Source organism: Lasiosphaeria miniovina, assembly GCF_030549165.1.
Source record: "Lasiosphaeria miniovina strain SMH2392-1A chromosome Unknown B0T26scaffold_3, whole genome shotgun sequence".
Lineage (NCBI taxonomy): Eukaryota > Fungi > Ascomycota > Sordariomycetes > Sordariales > Lasiosphaeriaceae > Lasiosphaeria > Lasiosphaeria miniovina.
Window position 1 is genome coordinate 3,648,611 of NW_026848222.1, and position 19,427 is coordinate 3,668,037.

General features: G+C 54.9%; 7 protein-coding genes across 7 annotated transcripts; 4 read left to right on the forward strand and 3 right to left on the reverse strand.

Moving 5' to 3' along the window:
• Nucleotides 1-2,898: 2,898 nt before the first annotated feature.
• On the reverse strand, nt 2,899-5,470 carry B0T26DRAFT_771593 (cellobiose dehydrogenase; the record flags this gene model as incomplete). Its single annotated transcript, XM_060446550.1, has 9 exons — nt 2,899-3,442; nt 3,513-3,555; nt 3,628-3,860; nt 3,923-4,001; nt 4,062-4,111; nt 4,182-4,275; nt 4,332-4,453; nt 4,507-5,367; nt 5,425-5,470. 9 exons carry the CDS (start codon nt 5,468-5,470, stop codon nt 3,228-3,230), a joined length of 1,743 nt encoding a protein of 580 aa, XP_060298612.1. The 3' UTR covers nt 2,899-3,227.
• A 1,157-nt stretch (nt 5,471-6,627) lies between these two features.
• B0T26DRAFT_771599 (uncharacterized protein) lies at nt 6,628-7,314 on the forward strand (the record flags this gene model as incomplete). Its single annotated transcript, XM_060446551.1, has 2 exons — nt 6,628-6,661; nt 6,815-7,314. 2 exons carry the CDS (start codon nt 6,628-6,630, stop codon nt 7,171-7,173), a joined length of 393 nt encoding a protein of 130 aa, XP_060298613.1. The 3' UTR covers nt 7,174-7,314.
• Nucleotides 7,315-10,491: 3,177 nt separating this feature from the next.
• On the forward strand, nt 10,492-11,330 carry B0T26DRAFT_703608 (uncharacterized protein). The gene has a single exon (XM_060441678.1). The coding sequence runs from the start codon at nt 10,706-10,708 to the stop codon at nt 11,045-11,047; it is 342 nt and encodes a 113-aa protein (XP_060298614.1). The 5' UTR covers nt 10,492-10,705; the 3' UTR covers nt 11,048-11,330.
• On the forward strand, nt 10,961-12,261 carry B0T26DRAFT_229049 (uncharacterized protein). The gene is made up of 2 exons (XM_060433885.1): nt 10,961-12,135; nt 12,222-12,261. The coding sequence occupies exon 1, from the start codon at nt 11,087-11,089 to the stop codon at nt 11,948-11,950; it is 864 nt and encodes a 287-aa protein (XP_060298615.1). The 5' UTR covers nt 10,961-11,086; the 3' UTR covers nt 11,951-12,135; nt 12,222-12,261.
• A 778-nt stretch (nt 12,262-13,039) lies between these two features.
• Nucleotides 13,040-14,562, forward strand: B0T26DRAFT_750060 (uncharacterized protein; the record flags this gene model as incomplete). Its single annotated transcript, XM_060445179.1, has 4 exons — nt 13,040-13,320; nt 13,384-13,585; nt 13,689-13,753; nt 13,833-14,562. 4 exons carry the CDS (start codon nt 13,040-13,042, stop codon nt 14,560-14,562), a joined length of 1,278 nt encoding a protein of 425 aa, XP_060298616.1.
• Nucleotides 14,563-15,272: 710 nt separating this feature from the next.
• Nucleotides 15,273-15,658, reverse strand: B0T26DRAFT_750061 (uncharacterized protein; the record flags this gene model as incomplete). Its single annotated transcript, XM_060445180.1, has 2 exons — nt 15,273-15,404; nt 15,500-15,658. 2 exons carry the CDS (start codon nt 15,656-15,658, stop codon nt 15,273-15,275), a joined length of 291 nt encoding a protein of 96 aa, XP_060298617.1.
• A 1,168-nt stretch (nt 15,659-16,826) lies between these two features.
• B0T26DRAFT_870709 (uncharacterized protein) lies at nt 16,827-19,233 on the reverse strand (the record flags this gene model as incomplete). The annotated part of the gene is made up of 3 exons (XM_060447910.1): nt 16,827-17,275; nt 18,498-18,642; nt 18,760-19,233. 3 exons carry the CDS (start codon nt 19,231-19,233, stop codon nt 17,178-17,180), a joined length of 717 nt encoding a protein of 238 aa, XP_060298618.1. The 3' UTR covers nt 16,827-17,177.
• Nucleotides 19,234-19,427: the final 194 nt, after the last annotated feature.

Genomic DNA, 19,427 nt, shown 5'->3' on the forward strand with positions numbered 1-19,427 from the left:
CTTACAGCAATTAAAGAAGGGCCACCCGCATATGACCGCTATTATACACCGGATACTGGAGGAGATTCAGAAAGAGCGGACCAAGTTTGAGGTTGCCGAACAGGTAGACAAAATGTCACAATATTGGGATTAGTGAGCAAGAAAGATCTAGAAGCTGCTATGTGATTCTTCGCCACCAGCTTTTGCCACTATTCATAACTATAAAAAGAGACTTTGGGACCTGCCAAAGGAAACAAGAGATTAGACCTTTTCAGACAATTCAAGCCTTACCTCCCTGCATTAAATGCTTCATTTCCGTTGCCCTGTGAATGCGCGTGACACAAAAGCACCCCCATCATCTTGCCATCAAATCGGTAGCCCACGGCGTTGCATATGATGAGCATCGCATCAGCTTCAAATGTGTCACATACCACGGAGAGCCAGACCATGACGCCCCAACCGCATTACCCAGACTATATTCCCCGGCTATCATTCGTCGGCCGGCGGAGGACCGGCCTAATATGTCGGCGACACCATGCCATCTGTCACCTTGATCTGGATGGTGTCGAAGGTGACTGATGCCGGACTGCACGTCAATTTCGACTGCCTGGTCGACATGGCCTGTTCTCTACATCGCTTTTTGCCCGCCAAGAGCCTAGTAGACTCGTTCACTAAATTCTTTAGGCTTGGTGGTAGTACCGCGCGTGTGGAGTTATGGGAGAAAGACATGACCAAACTGCACGCCTCGATCAAAATGACGGAGTTTTCGAGCCTCACGGGCGTTGAGAAAACACCACCCCAACTAAGGACATGGCCTCAGCAATAGGAGAACAAAGCACCCGAATATGGGTTCGAGAAACTAAGCCAATTCGAACTAGAAATGCACAAGGTGCTACGGCAGCAGATCAAGGATGAAAAAGATACCGAGGGAATCCGTAAAAGAATAGAAGAAGCACACTATTCTCAAAAACAAACACGCTATATAATAGCCGAGACAAACATGGGGATCAACGGCATCCACCTTGACCCACCCAAGCATGAAAGCGATGCGGCGGCCACAACCGCCGAGGTCGACCGCATCTCCAACAGCCTGGCGTAGCGGCTGGGGTGAAGTGAATGGTGGGTGGCAGCCAATTGCATTCCTTGCCCCCAAGATACCTCTTGGCTTTTGTTCAAAGATTGCGAGCTGTTAACTGGATTTGGAGAAAGGGTGTTGTATCCCGTGGTTCTTGGCCACTTGGCAATATGCTGCCGAGTCACCAAGCTCGCCCTAGACAGGGCGACCCACTTATGCAATCGCCCCCCTTTGCAATCGCCCACCACCATCACCGCCCACCACAAGAATCGTCAAAATACTCAATTGTAGGCCAAATTCTATAGAAAAAAGTACATTCTAGTGCTCGTCAATCGCCCTATATTGCTCAAGCCCACGGGCGATAATTTCTTCAGCTTCCTGGACCAAGTGTGCAGGCCTGGACTTGGTCTTTTTGGATCTCTTCTTGGGAGGCTTTTGACTAGCTTTTTGAGCCTCGTCAATTTCGTCAATAGTAGCAAATCTGTCGTTGGCGTCTATTTTGACCCTTTTACGTGAATAGGGTTTTTTGGATTCCAACTCGTTGGCTAAGAAGTCGTTTTTTGCCTTCAAAGCAGCGATTTCCGTATTCTTCTGATCAAGTGCCCTCCCTACCTTCGTCAACATAGTCCTGACGACCCTATCTCGGGGACTAGTGGCCGTCTTGGCTAAGCCCTGTTGCCTGCAGACGTCGTGACTACCTTGAGGTGTATTGAAGAGGTCGTTCCGGGTTGCCCGGGTCTTCCGGGGTGGTGTGGATGGGGGGACTGGTTTTGCAGCTTCGTCCCGGACCGCCTCGGGGTCGTCAAGTATACGAGCGGGTTGGAAAGGCCAGATTCCAGTCTTCCGGAAGCCGGATATGATATTCCGGGCTGACATACCCTGCGCTGAGGCGTCCCGGTAGCAAAAAAGGAAGCGTTGCTTGTTGATAGGTGCTGAGGCTGTGAAGGAAGCCAATTCGAGGGTTCTTTGGCGAAAATAGGACTTCAAAGCCGAAAAGACAGACCGGTCGAGTGGCTGGGTCTTGTGAGAAGTGTGTGAAGGCAAGTATAGTAGGTGTACGCGGTTTCTTTTAGCTAGAAGCATAAAGTCTTCGTCGATATGAGTAGCGTGTTCGTCGAGGATTAATAGGCGCCAATCGTCCTTCCTTTGGGGCTTTGTTTGAGGAAGATATACTTCCTTGAGCCACATAAGAGCTATTTTGCTATTGCTCCAGCCTGTGGGCGTACAGTCGTACTTCCAGGTCTTGAGGACTGGTAGTTCCTTGAAGTTATCCGGGAAGTGTTGGCCTTGTAGATTTTCACCCGTAAAGATCACTACGGGCGTCAATCGCTTGCCCTCAGCGGTATTCGCAGGTACCAGCTTCTTGTCCTTAATTACACCTTCCAAACGATCAAAAAAATGCTGGAATCTCTCACGGGTAGATCCTTTGACTCGAGACCGTTCTAATAAGGTACCTAACTTGGCCTTTACCCTGGGGTTGCGGGTAAAAAACCGATCTACCCAGCGCTCACCAACTCGCCCAGGGAGCCCGGCTTCGTTCAGGATCGCTTGTGCGAATCGTCTTAGCTGTGCACGACTTGGGGCACGCCCTGCAGCTTCCTCCTCAAGAGCCCACTCGGCGACGAAGGCTTCCTGGCCGTCAGTTAACTTCTGGGTGTTTTTTTGGGCTTGTCGTGGATCCTGTTGTCCACGGCGTCGTCTGCTGAGGGTGGATTCAGGGATCCTATATAGGCGCGCTACTTCCTTCTGCTGAGCGCCCTGATCAATAGCCTCAATAGCCTCGGCTATTAGCCGCTCTCGTACGCGTCGAACCATCGTATTTTGAGCCTATTCCGACCAGTATTGAGGAAGTTGTTGGTGGTGGAAGGTAGAGAGTAGGAAGTTGGCGGTGTGGGGGAAAAATTGCAAAGTGGGGCGATTGCAAAGGTGGGTCACCCTGTCTAGGCCGTCGGACAGGTAGCATGGCTTTTGTGTCTGTAAGTGCCCTGCCTAGATAAGTCGTGTCCGAAATTCCCACCCCCGTCTCCCGCAAATCAATCATTAACAAGGTAGCAAATAGCGGCAAGCTGTATTCTTTTTATTTCAGTCCAGCTAGTACTAATTATCCATATCGGCCTGTCTTTTTTTAAGTCAACCACAACCACAACCACTTCACGAAGTTCTCCTTGTCTGCTCAAGCCGCAGCGGCGGGGAACGGCAGGGCCAAGATCTTGGACACGGCGTGCTCCGAGACGATGAGGATGGCGGCTGTCGGGTTGCTGGTGACGTGGCCGGGGAAGATGGACGCGTCGACGACGAACAGGTTGTCTGTCCCGTAGACCTTGGTGTCGGTGTCGACCACGGCGGTGCCGCCGCTGCGCCCGTCGTCGGTGCCCATCTTGTTGGTTCCTGCGAGAAGCAAATCAGTCAGGCGATCTGGTCTATGAACAACAATAATGCATAGACAAAGAAAACGTACCGATCCAGTGGTTCGAGTTGCGCGAGCCGGGGTTCGCGGCAATCTATTCAGTCAATAGTGTAAGCACAACCAATTTTTCATACAGAGTTAATGAGATACAGGAGAGGATAGGTACCGAGTTGACAAACGCGGCCGACGACTGGCTCGACGAAGGCCGGATCCAGGTTAGGCCCGAGACCTTGGCCAGGCCGTCGCGCAGATTCTGCACGCCCTGGACGACGGCAGCCACGTCGCCGGCGTTGTTGAGGTACGGCGACGTCGACACGATCGTCTTGAGCTGGCTGTTGATGGTCAACCGCCCGCGCGACACGGAGCCCGTGCCCAGGTACTGCGTCAGCGTCATGGATGCTGTGGCTTGTTAGTTGTGTTCTTGGAAGTAAAGTAATAAGCTAGGAGTAAGCAGGGCTTACTGCTGCGCGACCCCTCGACGCGGGCCTGCCAGTGCAGATGGCGGTTGATTCCGTCAGAAGGCGTGATGATGTCCCAGAACTGTGTTTCGGTAATCAGCTAAGCTGTAAAGAAGAAGAGAAAGACGGGAGGACAACTGACCATGGGCCCAAAGTTGGGCGCGGCCTGAGTCAAAATGCCAGTGCGGCCATCTAATCACACAATTCGACACATCAGAAAGATATCCCTGCAACTAAGCCCAGTGCGTGCGACGCTGCTTACTCAGATACGACTGCGAGTCGCCCGACGCGGGCCTGTTGTACGCAGCGTAGAAGTCGTAGTTGACAATGTTGGGGTGGGCGATTTCGAGATCCGTCTACAAAGGCGTCAGCTTAATTGAAACCCTGTTTCGGCGCGACGGAAAAAACTCACGCCGACGTGGTCGTACAGGTTGTACCCGACGGGCAGGTCGATCCACTGGTCAGAAGAGACCATGGTGGCGCCGTCGCCCGACTGCTTGACCACGTTGAGTTGGTCCTTCGGGCCAATGCCGCCTGAGTAACTGTTAGTCAACGCTGATACAGACCGGCGATGGAGAGACACATACTTCGCCACAGGATCTTGGCCGACCCGAAGGTGCCGGCCGAGATGACGACACGGCCCGTGTTGGGGGTGACGTTGATGGTGGTGGTGCCGCCGCTGCACTCGACCTCGACGCCCGTGACGTGGCCGCCGGTGCGGACGACGCGCTTGACGGCCGCGCCGGTCCAGAAGGCAAAGTTCTTGCGCTGGCTGGCGGTCAGCAGGTACGTGGCCATGGGCCCGCCGCGCTCGCCGCCGCTGAAGTAGTAGGTGGTGTGGCTGAAGGTCTTGTTGCGCTGGTCGTTCTGGTCGTTGGCGACGATGGACGTCCAGCCGCCCTGCGTCAGACCGGCGCTGATGGTGTTGTAGCCCTGCGGCAGGTAGAGCTTGCCGTCCATGGACGGATACATGGTGCCGGGCAGGCGGCTAAAGACCTTGGACACGGACTCCTGCATGTCGGGGTTCTTCCAGCCAGCAGGGAAGCTCATGTTCCAGTCTTCGGGGTGGGGCTTCCAGTACAGGCCCGAGTTGATGGCGGCGCCGCCGCCGAGGATGCAGCCGGCCAGCTGGTCGTAGTCGGTACAGGCGATGCCGTTGCGGTCGGCCCAGATCTGGTTGCACAACCCCGGCACGTCGAATCGCGTCAGGTTGGTGCCCGACAGCCATGACGGCTTCATGGTCCCGCCCCACCGCCCCGACGACGCCGGGCCCTTCTCGAGCAGCAGCACGCTGTGGCCGGCCTCGGAGAGCCGGTCAGCCACCGGCAGGGCACCGGGGCCCGAACCCACGACAATGTAGTCGTACGTGTCCTTGGACGACGTGCTGCACGACGCCGGCCCCGCCCTGGCCTCGTTGATCGACGGTGCAGCCGCACCCGTCTGCAGCCCTACAAGCAGTGCCGTTAGCAGTGGAACAACCTCTCTTCTCCAGGTGAGCTACTCACATGCTGCAACAGCCGCGGCGACTGCCCAGTTCTGAACGAGATGCATGGTGACTGTATCAAGAGAAACACCACAGCAGTAAGTACGGTAGAGCCACTACTCGACAATTCGAAGCAACGGCAAGAGACAAGACCCAAGGCCGGCCAAGCGTGAAAAATGTCCGAGTATTTAGAGTCGGCCGTCTCCACGGCGGGCAGCCCATTCATCCGGCTTCCCCTCATTCCCCCCAGCTGGCTGCCCCTACCACAGGTCGCCCCCAACCAGGGATTGCCATGTTAGCCGGAAATGAAGCCCTGGCACTATATGTGAGTATACATGTTCGGAGCAGGAGGACGCCGCGTCGGTCGGGGGCGCGGCACAAGAAGGCGGGGCACAGAATCTGGGGTAATGTGTCTTCATATATTGCCTCGTACCTAGTTGAAGGGGGCAGCTTCCGGACAATGGGGAAATGCTACTCTATCAGGGGCCGGCCGGGTCCTTGCCACTAGTCCGCCAAACCAGGGCTGGGCTGGGCACGCTCAATCAGGCGGTGCCAGAGCTGGATGAATTCTCCGGAGATTCAGCCGGCGCCCGGGGTGGCGTCTCGACACTATCCCCAATTATTAGCTGCCACCTGATGGATTTGGGGAAAAAGGGGGGGATTGCGGGTCAATGACATGGTTATTTTCAATATTACATTGAGAACATTCGTTGCCCAGGTTTCATTGGAATTAGTCAAGAGTCGGCCGGCGTTGGCAGTCGGTTAGGACGAAGGTTGCAGTCACGGGGTCAGACCTAATGTGTGGCCAGTCAACGAATGCCTCGGCTATTGCAGGCTTTTAGACAGGAGTGAAAAGTCTTGCTGTTACCTAAGTGACAAACTAAACACCAGATGCTCGATGCAGAGGCGGGCCCGCCTCTCGCAACCGTGGCGTGAAGGAAGAAGCTCATTTCTGGTGAAAGAAAAAAGTCGTAAATTGTGGAATCTCGCTTTTATGACGAGCACAAGGACTAACGTACTATGAGTGTTCAAATTGGTATTATGTTCTCTTCTTTATTTTATCGCCATGTTGGTATCTGTTGTTTCTTGTCCTAGTCGGGCTGTTCTAACGCGGCAGAGGCCTTCGCGGCGTAGCAGTTATCGGCAACGCTAGGGTTGTCAGGATGCCGAACCTTGATATCTCCCCCATGGAGCGGACCAGGTCCCGGAACGTGATTTGCTCGGCATGGCCGTGTCAGTTTTCTACCTTCTTTTTTCTAGTAAGTAACTTTCCTTTTTCGGCTCGTGTCTTTTTTCAATCTGCGTTTAATAATCCTCCCGGTTGTGTGGCGGCATCTTAACCCTTTTATTATTCTCAGTTAGCATAAGTATTCTTTCTTGGACCTTAATTCGACTTGACACGAAACCACAAGATCATATCACCACCTCCCAGATGGTCGACATCAGGAAGCAGACCGACTGGCTCCGTCGATGGCTCGCCACCCAGCTCATGCCAGATGACTCGGACGATTCGCAGTCGAGCGAGACAGAGGCTGATGGTCAAGAAATTCCTACACAGAGGTGGCTATCCGATCCGGAAACAGCAGATGTCCCGGAACAGCCGCGCGACGAGCCCCCGCCCCCGCCCGACAATGGCGATAGAGATGTCAGTAATATCGGTGTAGCCGACACTCCCACCAACAGAGATGTCGATTGTATCGGTGTAGCTGACTCTCCTGCCGACAAAGACGATATCGACGACAAGCCATGGGGAGATCGAATCCGCGATTAATGCGCACCGAGGTTCACCGAGCTGGAGGCTATTTTTCTGCCAAGCAGCGTGCCGTGCCACCAGAATTACGACTGTGCATCGGCAGGGAGGGATTTGTGCGCATCTTCGACCACACAACTGTGCAGTGGGAAGATGTCGAGCGGTTGTTCCGCATTAACCGAGCGACGTGATATATAGACTATAGATCGAGGGAATTTAGTGCGACCACCCAAAGTGCGCCGTGCCGGAACCCTGTGGCTACTACGCGCGGAGACGCAGCGTGGGCATCGACAGAACAAAAGACGTGTCACTCAAATTCGCGTGGAGTTTTCACTACTCGAGCGCCGATCTAGAGCACGAGCAAGGTTCGGAAAAAGAAAGGCTCTGGGCCGCCATGGCGCGCCGGCACGGGGGTGATGATCCCTCAAAAGTTCTTTACCCTGTCTCCAGATTTGGACCGATTGTTGAAGAGGACTTTCCATTCGTGAACTGGTTTGGACTCAGCTGCAAGTGTTACGACTACTACGGGAGCCCAAAAACACCGTACTGCTTCTGCTCCCGATATAGCTTCTGCCTCGACGTCATTTGTTCCACCGTATTCCGAGACGAGAACGGAGGGCGGTGCGCGACGGTCAATGGATGGGCAACCGTCGACAGTGGAGCAGGGGTCCCGGTTGGAAGTATCAAGGGGAGAATCAATCCTGTGAAGGGCTGGTTTTCCATGATCCACCCAGACTCGTACAATGAGCCTGGACCGATGAGATGGTGTAAAAGCGCTGCCTGCAGGAGCTACCTGCTCGCCGGCGAACCTCATTTGGATGTGGTGTCTGAGCGCGACTGGAAGCTGCAGCGGCCCTGTATCTTGCCCTGTCCCTGATGGGCAAGGCTAATCGCGCCTTCCAAGTCTAATGTGTTGGTTAGGTGCAGACGGGTGTTGCAAGATTAGAAGGTGCAGTTAATGCTTGAAAACCCACGACCTTGAGGAAGGTGCCTCAATCTCCAGCTAGATTTTCTCTCAGATCAATTTCACCTTTGTCTACGTAGCATCTAAGAAACTCATTCTCTCGTTAGATACGAAAGCCCAACCTAATCGCGCAACCATGTCTCTGTGCCAATGCCCCCACCCAGCGTTCTTCAAGGACTTCCTGGACCGAATCAAGATCATAGCACAGAATAGCCACACCGAGTGGCATGTCTACTGCGCAATTGCGGTGGCGATCGCTATGTTTCTCACCGACTGAGGCCGAGGAATTTCTCTGGCCATCCTCCGCGTTGCCCACGCGGCTATCGTCATCCCTGTCTGCGCCTAGGCCCTCTTTCCAGCACACAACTAGGCTCGCCGCCAGATTAAGTGGTACTGGAATATTAACCTGGAGGGAGGGGGGGTGAAAGGGCAGTTCTTTTTGATCAGAATATTTGCTGGGACTACGGGCTGCCCGCATGGTGAACGCAGGCTGACTCTAGGATACGCCTAGGCTCACCTCGGGGGCGAGAGAGTGACCGTGCGCTACTGTTCTGTGCATTAGGCGCGCCTTCCTATTGTGCTACGATTATGATCAATACCTTTACGGCCCAGGATTAGAGGCCACCCAACTTCAATCCTTAAATCTTCTACCTTCCTCCCGTCCTCACTACTCTCAAGGTGATTTCAATTCTGCAACCGGCTTCCCGCAAACTTCCCGCAAACTTCACTTTGTCGTATCGATTGTATTGCATCATACAATCACGAACATGACGGCGAAATATCTACCTCCGCTCTCGCAGCATCACTCGGGGCTGGAGACGCAGATTGAGGGTGCCGAGGACCTCAGTAGCGACCGAAAGAAGTGCTTCGATGACATTATTGTTAAGCTCGGCGACGCTAAAGGCACCGGAGAGGTGCCAGATGCCTAGCCCGAGATGGATTGTGGAAGCGCGTCTTTTCGAATGGCTGGAACAAAAACTGCCCGAACACCCACCCAGGCCCCATCCGCGCCCAACGGGGCGTTAAGTCGATGACCCAGGTAGGGACCTGGGGAGTCAACTTGCCAGCGTCTCCCACAACGTTAAAAAGAAGGCGCGACGGGAATTTCACGCCCAGTGCGCACCGCTTGGCTGGCGCCCCCGCTTTCATTAAGCTCAATATTAATTGGGATGATTTTGGCAGTTCATTCTCTGTTTGCGATGTGAAGGGTTCGGGAGCTAGTGCCAAGTATGTCGCCCTTAACCCGGGCTGGACCCTCTAGCAAGCCAGGGTCGAGGCAATATTGCATTGGGACGAACACTAGGTCGAAAGAATAATCGAATATAATACCAAGCTGGCTGTCTGTTTCGCTCGGTCGCGCCTCCTGACGCTACACCGGGCATCCAGTAGTGGAGGCGCCACTCTCCAAGGGAGTCGGCCGGTTAGTACTCTGAACGAGATAGTCGTCAATACGGACGAATTCGTCAAGCTCGTCACCTGCGCAGATAAGATGAAGGAGATGGCGACACTCGTAGATGAGTCAGAGAAAATCGCGAGCACTCGACCCATCAAAAAGAGAAAGCTAGCCGATAACGCATAAGCGCAACAAGGTATGTAAGCTAACCTTCCGTTGCCGGAATATTAATATCGGCTTTAGCTAATACAATAGAAAAGATGGATTGGCTTAGAGCTTTGGAGGGTAATACGGGACTCGAAGTTTGTATCGAATTCGTAACCAAGGAATCTCCCTTCTGCACCTTTACCTCTTCCGTACAGTTACCAGGTCCATAGGCAGTACGAACAATTAGATCGTCGCCTAGTTTACGTTTGGGGTTTATCCCTCCAAATCCAGCGTCGCGCCTATTATTTAATATTCTCTTATTCTAGAGTACCTTCCCCAAGCATGACTGTGCAATAATTCACCACTCCTAGCAGAAATCATGCCCACTATTGGCAAATCACTGAGGATTTTCAGGCCGTCGCAGTATCCAAGGTACATAGCTCCTTGGTGATGGCAGCTGACTTGATGACCCGCGAGTGCCCGAGGCGGCGGAGTCGCGCCCATCGAAGCCCGCCCTTTCAACAAACATTTCCGCGGCTTCCGAAACCAGTGCCCCTATTGCTACTGACAAGGCAAGGAAGGCCTAGAGGATCTCTGTTGACCATGGATAGCTCGGGTTGCTCGAATTTTTTAGCTCGAATTAATCAGACTCGGTGCGCCAGCGTCTAGGGAATCAAGGTCCCGTTCGCTTCGTCACGGCTGAGACGCGGCGGAGGATGCACGACTTTGGCCATCCCCCGACCGGACTCGGTGGGATTAATACCCCGACTACCAACAACAACCCACCTTAATATTATACACTGGTGCCATTACGTAGCATGTGTCGCTGTTCACTCGCGCCTCGCTATTCAGCTCGATTTCTAATCGTTCGTCCGCCGCACTCGACTTAACAAGTCAATAGGCAAGGTTGGCTCTGCCTCGGTTCAAGTGCCTCGAGTATAAAACAGCAGCAGACCCCAGTGTCATTGTCGAGAAGATCAAGAGCAAGCAAGTCAGCCGGTATTCTCGCCCATCTCCCAGTATAGCCTCCCCAACTCATCAACATCACCATGTTGGCATATCTCACCTCTGCAGTCGTCGTCCTCGGGGCCACGCTCGCCGTAACAACAGCAGCCCTCGCTGAGCCCCATGGACCCCAACCGCCATTTGCCTCCTGCTCACCAGTCTCATTCACCATCTCAGCGACGTCGCAAAAACGTCTTGTTGCTGCGCACGGCGGCGAGGACGCGGTGCAGGATCTCGAGCGGGCTGCTGCCGTGGCTCAGCCGGTTGAGCGCCAGCGTGTGGCAGCCCACTACGTTGGCGTAGCCCTGGTAGTTGTAGCGCGCGCGCCCTGGCCGAGACCCGACCACAGGGTCTTGTCGTACGTCGCGCCGTGGATGAGCACCTGAAGGGTGCCCCGTACTTGAGCCGTGGTTGGCTTGCAGTAGATGCCGGTCACGGCGAAGGTGCCGCTGACTTGGCGGGTGCCGTTGGTCGCGACGCCGGTTGTCGAGGCCGCATGCAGGAAGGCGATGATCTGGCTGGCGTTGTTGGCGACGGGCGGCACGGTGAACCGCAGCAACGCCCTGGGCCGCTCCTTCGCCAAAATCGCCTACGTCGGTCACTCGCTCGGCTCAGTCCTCGGCGCGGCGATCGTGCGCACGTACCCGTCCGACGCCGACGCGCTGGTCTTGACCGGCTATAGCACGGCGTTCGCGACCACCGCCATCGCGGCGCAGGCGTACGCGTCCGGCGCGCTGTTCTCGCCGTCACGCTTCGGCAGCGTCCTGCCACCAGGCCACGTGGTGACGACCATCGAAGCAGAGCGGTCACGCAGCGGCAGCGCGTTCTACGGCAGCGCGTTCGACACCGACGTCGCGCGCGCCGACTTTGCGCGCCAGGACACGGCGGCCGTGGGCGAGTTTGCCGCGCTGCCGGACCTGCTGTTGGGAGGCGGCGGCGGTACCGCGGCGGTCGTGTATACGGGTGCGGTGTTTGTGGCGACGACGGGCCAGCTGGACGCGGTATTCTGTGTCCCTTCGGCCGGCAGGGCTTGTGCGGATATTTTGGAGGTGACGGTGAGAGTTTTCCCACAGCCAAGGCGTACAGGTCCTACGCCCCGGCGGATACGGGCCACGTGCTCAGCTTGCACTACTCGGCGCCGGCCACGTTTCGCGCGGTGCACGAGTTTCTGGAAGGGGTTTTGTGAGGGGGGCTGGCGTGTGTTTGTTTGGGTGGGGATTTGGCGCTCCTGGGTTGGGGCATGGTGTGATATCACGTCTTACGCCCATGTTATTGCATGCTGGTATTAATAGGGGGCTAAGCAGTATTGCAAATGGGGGTTACATGTTGAATCTCCTGGCCCCTTTCTTGAGCAAGCTGCTTACACTCAAGACCAATATATTTGAACTGTACATACTAACCTAGTCGCAGGAAAGCGGTACAAGCCACGTGCCACGTGCGAAAGCCGGAAAATTACCTAACTATTTACATCGAGGTGGCGACATATCCCCCACCCACCCCCAGGTATTCCTCTCGGTGACCTGGTCTACTGTGTATCTAGCCCGCTCTAACCCCTTTCAGCAAACACAACAGAGGCTTGCTACCAGGCCGTCAATCCTTGCCTCAAGCAGCCGAGAGACTGCAGCCGTGTGTCAAGATATGCAGGCTACTGTTGGGTGAGCGGGCGCTCGCTTGCCTCTTCTGTGCCGTGTCTCGGGCAAAGCCGAACCATAGAGCTGCAGTCGTTGGCTTACCACGATGCTGTGCTGGTAGCGCTGCTGCAATGCTAGGAGCCGTGAGACCCGACAGCGTGGACTTGGCGCCGCACCCCGACGCACGTCGATTGGACGGCACGCCGCTCGTCTATGAATCCTCCCGTGTAAGGATGCTCACGGATTGATTGATTAACTCTGGTAGCCTGTCCGTGTGTTCTAAGTTCTCCGGTCAGCAAATTAATGAAGAAGAATTACTAACGAGAGACGTCCTCATAAGGTGCTGACCACCAGACACGCAGTGCATCGACATGAGGAAACGCCGCTTTGAGGCGAGGCCGGTAAGCTGCCCAGACTCGGTGGCCAAAAGCAACCCCCACGGCCACTCTCTCTGTGGCTTGCATATGCGGCCCCCAAAGGATCGCTATGGGGAGCACGCCATTCACCGTTGCTAATTACGACATGCCGCTGATGTAGCCTAAGCCCGCTCACGCATGGCTGCCCTGCCCTGCCATGCGATATAACACGTCGAGGGCCGCCGCCAGAGCCCCCGGGGCCGTTGTGTCTTGCCTTTTGGTTTCGGTCTCGGTTTCGGTTCCGGCCCGGCCGCCCACGGCGTGCCGATCGCCCGCCGAGACATTATTAACCGATTAACCGACACACGTCTGCTGCTTATTAACGACGATAATGATGCTACGCGGCCGGGGCGAGGCGTCGCTCAGCGAGGAGCAGCTGCGGGCGCTGGGCATCGTGACGCGGACCGCGTCGGCCATGTCGGCGCTGGGCGTGGTGGCCATCATCGTCACCTTCTCGCTGTCGCGGCACTTCCGCAACCCCATGCACCGCCTCATCTTCATCAACGCCTTCTACAACGCCTTCGACGTCGTCTGCACCATGATCTCCATCAGTGGGCCCAAGGCCGGCCAGACGTCGCCGCTGTGCCAGTTCCAGGCCTTTCTCAACCAGATGTACGTGCCCAGTCACTTCTTAGTAACTAGGACAATAACGGCTGACGGACATGGTGACCGCAGGTTCCCCGTCGCGGACGTGCTCTGGACTCTTTTCATGGCCGTCAATGTCTTCCTCATCGTGTTCCGGAGCTACGACATTGAGGCCTTGAGAAAGCTCGAGTGGAAGTACATCGTAGTCGCGAGCATAGTCACCTTTGTGCCGGCCCTGGCCTTTCTCTTTGTCCGCAACGACGACAAGGGGCCCATGTACGGCAGCGTGACAGTGAGTGCTTCCGCTGGTGATGAACAACCGCTGTTGATGAACAACCGCTGTTGATGAACAACAACTGCTGTGAACTGGACTTGCTGACCTGTTACCTCGACAGCTCTGGTGTGCAGTCGCCCCAAGCTGGGTGCTGATCCGCATAGTGTGCTACTACGTGCCAATCTGGTGCGCTGCCCCCTATCCATTATTATTTTACTCCGAACCGCCCCTCCCGGAGTGGCAAAGCTAACCACACTGGCATCAGGACAATGATCTTGATAACCATCGTGCTGTACTGCCTCGTGGGCATCGAGATCGTCAAGCGGCGGCGCGCGCTGCAGTCCATCACCAGCGACTCGGTGCCGCTCGACGATACCATGCGGCCTGCTGGTGCAGCGAGCGAGACGTGGAGCGAAGATGCCGACACGCAGAACTACTACAGCAGCAACACCACCCCGACGTCGCCCAAAGACGGCACCGCCGACGAGCTGAAACACACGCACGCCCACGCCCGTTTCTCCCCGTGGCCCCGTTTGCACCCGCACCCGCACCCGCACCCGCCGACGCAACCGCTGCCCCCGTCGTCCACGTCGGCGTCGTACTCCAAATCCTCCACGCCAGCAGCAATCCTCCCACCCATGACCACAAGACCACACCATTCCCAAACACAGGAGCAACCACCCACCACGCCACGGCTCCAACCAATAAAATCCTCCCTCTCCTTCCGCCAGTACATCCTCATGCCACTGTTCTTCTTCCTCGCACTGCTGTCCGTGTGGGTGGCACCAACGACGAACCGCGTCGCGGCGTTCGCGAACCCGTCGTTCTCGTCGTACCCGCTGCTGCTGGTCGTCGGGGCGACGGGGTCGCTGCGGGGGTTCTGGAACGGCATCGTGTTTGTGACGATCGGCGTGAAGTCGCGGAGTACCCGGCGGCGGCAGGAGCAGCGGCGGTGGGCGGTTGATGATGAAAGAGGTGGTGGGGTGCTGAGGTGAGGATTCGGGGTTCTTGGGTTAGGGTAGAGTAATTAGAGTAGTCTGTCTCTGTTACGGGCTATGGTTTGTTAAAAAAGGTAATAATAGTACTTTGTTAGAGATGAGTTCCTCGCTCCATGGTCCGTGTAAGTAACCTTAAGTGACTTCTATAGCCGCCTAGACGAGGCGATTAATAATTACCCGGCTCGATGTAACGTTTTTAAGGAGCGGGTCTTGCTCTAACTTCTAGTAATATGGATATAGGCGTGGGCTTACTAGCGTGCGGTTACTGCAGTGTTGATTATTTTCATTCACTGGCGGTTAAACGCCTGGTTCGGAGCCGGGGCCGCGAAACTTTCGTTTTGTTTCGCGAGTGACTCCGCAACCTCTTAAAGTGGGAGAATATTGTATCATTGAGCGGCGAGATTTAGATGGTCCAGCTTTCTGTTACGTCGCCTAGGCTATAACCTATTTACTATACGTCTCGTTGGGTCTTTACACATCGACAAAGTCCTTAGGAGCTTAACAACCGCCATATGACAAGTATCCGTAGAAACGCTCGTTTACTATACGTTTGGCTACCTATATACTTGCAACCCCAAGCACCATGGGGTAGTAATCTTTCGAATACTATGATACTCTCACTAGCTTTGTCTTGCCTCCATCAAGTTTTGCTAGGCCCAACAGTGAATAACCATGTGCCCCCCGTCCTTGGCCATAGACCGACCCCATCATGCGGTGAAATTCGCCGCCACCATGAGGTTGCGGTTGCGGCAGACCAGGTCCTTGGAGCCAGTGCAAGTGCAGAACTGGTTGTCATTGCAGTTGTTGCGGAATGCCCACTGTCCGCCGTCGCATTCGAGCTGTTTTGCGCAAAGGAAGACAGGTCAGACATGAATTAATCCGATGTGTCTGTTTAAATGACGGGACCGAGTTAATTGGGTCTAGGTCAACTCACGACATCTCGAGCGTTGGTAGCGCTGCAGCAATGCGGCCCGTTCGGATCGTAGCCGCAGCGGGACCCGATTGTGCAGTAGGTGCCCGGGCAAACATCTCCAGCCGACACAAGGCTAATCGAGGCCGTGGTGAGGAGTAGGACAGTGCTGAAGAAGCGCATGGTGGCGGTGCGATTTTGTTGTTGTTGAAGTGATGCTTGATGAAGGTGTCGAAGAGGATGGTGAGGAAAGGGCAGTTCATCACCAGCTGCAGCGGTGTTGGGCGACTTTATACAATCTGAGCATGGCCAGCCGGTCCTCATATTTCTCTTTGCGCTTCACAGCGGGTATTGACGCAGTGAGCAGTTGCTGATCCGGGATATGTGATGCCAACCGACGTGCCACAGCCAGTTCCCGGTACGGAAACAGCATATGCACTAAAGTTGGTCATGAAAAAAAAGCCAATACCCGGCGGAAGCACGAGGCACAAGTCCAACACGAAATGTACTCGGATCCTCCTACAACTGGCCCATCACATGCCGGCCCCGGAAACAGCATATAGTAATAGGATTCAGGCTACCGACCGCACTCTATCAACACTGCTTGGTGGTATTCCATTAAATGCTACCACTTAGCTACGCTCACGTTGACTTGCTGGTTCGTAAAATGCTATGCCTGCCAAGAAGTTCCTTCTCCCACGTTTGTGTGAAGGAGACAGAACTGGAGAGCATTGCCACAATACAAAGTACGGTGAAGAGCCTGTGCCACTTAACAATGTATTGCGCCGCAAACTGGCATATCGTGTCAGCCTAGAACTATGGAACTTTCAAAGGTCCCCCTCTTCAATATTATTGGCTAAAGCCCGATTTACGACACCAGTAGTCGGCAGTGATATTGATGCATCGTTGCTGTATGCTATGGTTCGGTCGATTACCTGGAATTGCTGCAAGTACTATCGACAAGGCCTGGACGGGATGGAACAAAGGTGGTGCCAGTCATTTCGATCTGCATTGAGAGGAACACGCAGAGGCAATTAATTGGCTAGGGCGCAGCCAAAGCATGAAGTGCCTGTGCACCCAATAAAGCTAGATACGATGGTGATGCTGTAGCGCAGCAATAAACAATGGTGCTTTTGTGCCGATTGCCGAGTTCTCCGGATTTCTCCGTGCTGGGCAACGTGTACATGTGTTGCGGGTGTTTTGTTTAATGTTGGGGGATCAGCGCCGCCGCCGTGGCAACGCTTCGCTACCACCATATCCATGTCATGCTATCATGCCATACGTTGGAATCACGTCCCGTCGCCTTTCGCGGGCGTACTCTCGGTGTCCCGAGGCCGATTTCCCAGCACTTCCAGGCCGGGGTTTGGGAGCCTTACCATAAACTATTACGGACGAACAAAGCGGCAGAGCCAAGGCTTTTTCTCCATTGATTGACGCATGGGTTCTGCCTCGTCCCACATCCCGATATTAAAGTGGATGCTTTGCATTTTACCCAACCGCTACGGATTGTAGCACATCAGCAACAGTACAGCCCGCACGCCTAGACGCACAACAGTGCATACGAACATGGTTCCAATAGCGGCCCAAGTCCGTGCCGAACCCGAAACCATTTTTACCACCTTTTGGGCAGCTGGGCGGCTAGGAGCTTGGTTTGCCGCTCCATGTAGGGAGATGGACTGGGAGGCGGCTTGCTTGATTATCTTCAGTCTATCCGGAAGACGAAGACGGCCGATTTCATGTAGACCGTAGGTGGCCTGGAGACTGGGCCCCCAGAGGGCCCCCAGAGCAGGGCGATGGGGTCTAGGTTGCGAGTCAGCATGGCCTGACATTGTCGCTTAGGCTTGACTCGCCACATTCGTGCCACAATCCAAGATTAGGCTAATGGTCTTGCCCTGCTTTCGAGGTTCTTCCCTACATAGTAGGCCCAGGCCAGCCAGCAGCCAAGGGAGTTATCATTTCCCATTACGTACAAATTCTCGTCTGATACACCCGCGTCCAGACTGACTGGTACATCACCAGTGATAGAAGGCCCTCACAGCTTGCGGCGGCGCTTCCACCGCACGAGCCTGGAGAAAAACCCACGTTTAACACGCGCTCTCGTCTGTGGGGGGGAGACGGTCGCCTGCCAATTAGAAGACGAAACGAGTGTCGGAGGAGTAGAAGAGGCAGGGGAAGTGAGATTCACCGGGCGCCTAACACCCGCGGCCGGAAGGAGACCCACGGGGGCGGGGAAATGCGGTGCCTCGAGGTGGGAAAACCCTGTTGAATTGTGACCCTGTCGGTTTTGGAGGCCCTCTGGTATAGCCGAAACCTTGGCTGCCCTTGGAGAAACCGGATGATGTGTTCTCAGAGATTTATAACAGCCCTGGGATATCTATCGTCTGACCCGTACATGATGCGAAGCTTTTGTTAGATGGTGCTACTCGTATGACATGGCCGCGTTGCATCAGAGCCAGCCTCCAGAAGGAGCTTGACCATGTTGAGGCGACATGTCTGCTCTTCCGGGCTGAAGAGTTTCTTAATGCGAGTGGAAGTCCATAGGTCGCCCACGCAGTTGTTCGGAAATTCGACAACCTCAAGTGCCGTTAATTGTTTATTGAGGAGTGTTAACGTTTCGAACTTTCCAGAAAGCGTGTCCACGGCACCAGGACTTCTCTTTACCCATTCTCCCACATCACGTAACATGCGGCTAGCGCTGAAAAGTCAATCTTTAACGGACTGTGAAAACTATGTTCGCATTCATTCACCTGTACATAGCCAATTGTGCTACGGTCTAAAAAGTCGAGGTAGGTTGTCACACGGCCGACACTGTCCGGGTTTCTGAGCGCCCGCGATGCGTATCGAAAACAAATTTGGGCGAATTTCCAGTCGAAGTTCACAAGCCGGTGGTCCGAGTCTGGTGAAGGGCGTACGGACGCAGCACAAGGCAGCGCCTTCAAGAGCACCAAATTGACGTCGAAGTCTCGTGGCAGGCGTGCTGATATTCGTTGCCACTCTCTGCAGATCCAGTCGAAAGCGGTACGGTGGATGTACCGGATATTGCCGCCCTCAGAGAGCTCGAGGAGGCCCTTTATGCGACTGACCAGCCGACGCTTCATGACGAGGTTGATCTTTGCGAAGTCTATCACGTCTAGCTTGAGGTCGTGCGGGGCCTTTTCGTCGGCAAGCTAGAGAAGGGAAGCATTGAGCGGCACGCTACACAAATCGAAGAGGTGGGAAAACTGTAAACCCTGTGCTTCGTGTCTATCCTCCATATTCGCGAAGATCCGCTCGTAGAGGTTCACGAGATCATCCGGGAGACGGTCTAGCGTCGCCTGGAGGTCTGAGATCTTGTCGCCATCGGCCAGTCCAGCAAGCAGCGCTTCAACGACGATAGACACCCAAAGAAATACCCTTGCTGTCTTGTTCACGACCGAGTCAACCAGCCGCTTAGCCTCTCCGGGAAAGACGGCGCTGAGATCGAGGAAGCCTGGGTGTGAGTCGAAGCTGGATCGTACGAATCCGAGGATATCGCTCTTGGTGAGATCTTCCAGCTTGAGGCTCGGGTTCGGCTGGTATGCGTCACCGAACACGTTCCAGGGCCTGCTACTAACACACACCTGGACGCCTTCAAAATAGCTGATCTGCTTGACAAGACCAACCAACTCCTCGTGGCTTCTAGTAAACTTATCGAGATCGTCGATGATGAGGACGATGTTGACGCTCCCGGCAGTCCTGTCACAGGCTGCGACTGCTGGTTGCGTGGATTTTCCGGACATTAGGGTGTCATAGCTGCGACGAAGCTCGGCCGGCGTGTATTCGGGTAGGATGATGTCGTGGCCAAAGATTTCGTACAGTAACCACCTTTTTGCACAGCAATGACGCACCAAGTCTGGCTGCTGTGCGACGCACTGGGAAAGAATAGTCTTCACGAAGCCTTGCAATGATTTTTGAAGTTCCATGCCCGCGTGCC

Coding starts and splice junctions, on each gene's coding strand:
- B0T26DRAFT_229049 (XM_060433885.1), top strand. CDS start 11,087: ATGCCGGTCACGGCGAAGGTGCCGCTGACTTGGCGGGTGCCGTTGGTC.
- B0T26DRAFT_703608 (XM_060441678.1), top strand. CDS start 10,706: ATGTTGGCATATCTCACCTCTGCAGTCGTCGTCCTCGGGGCCACGCTC.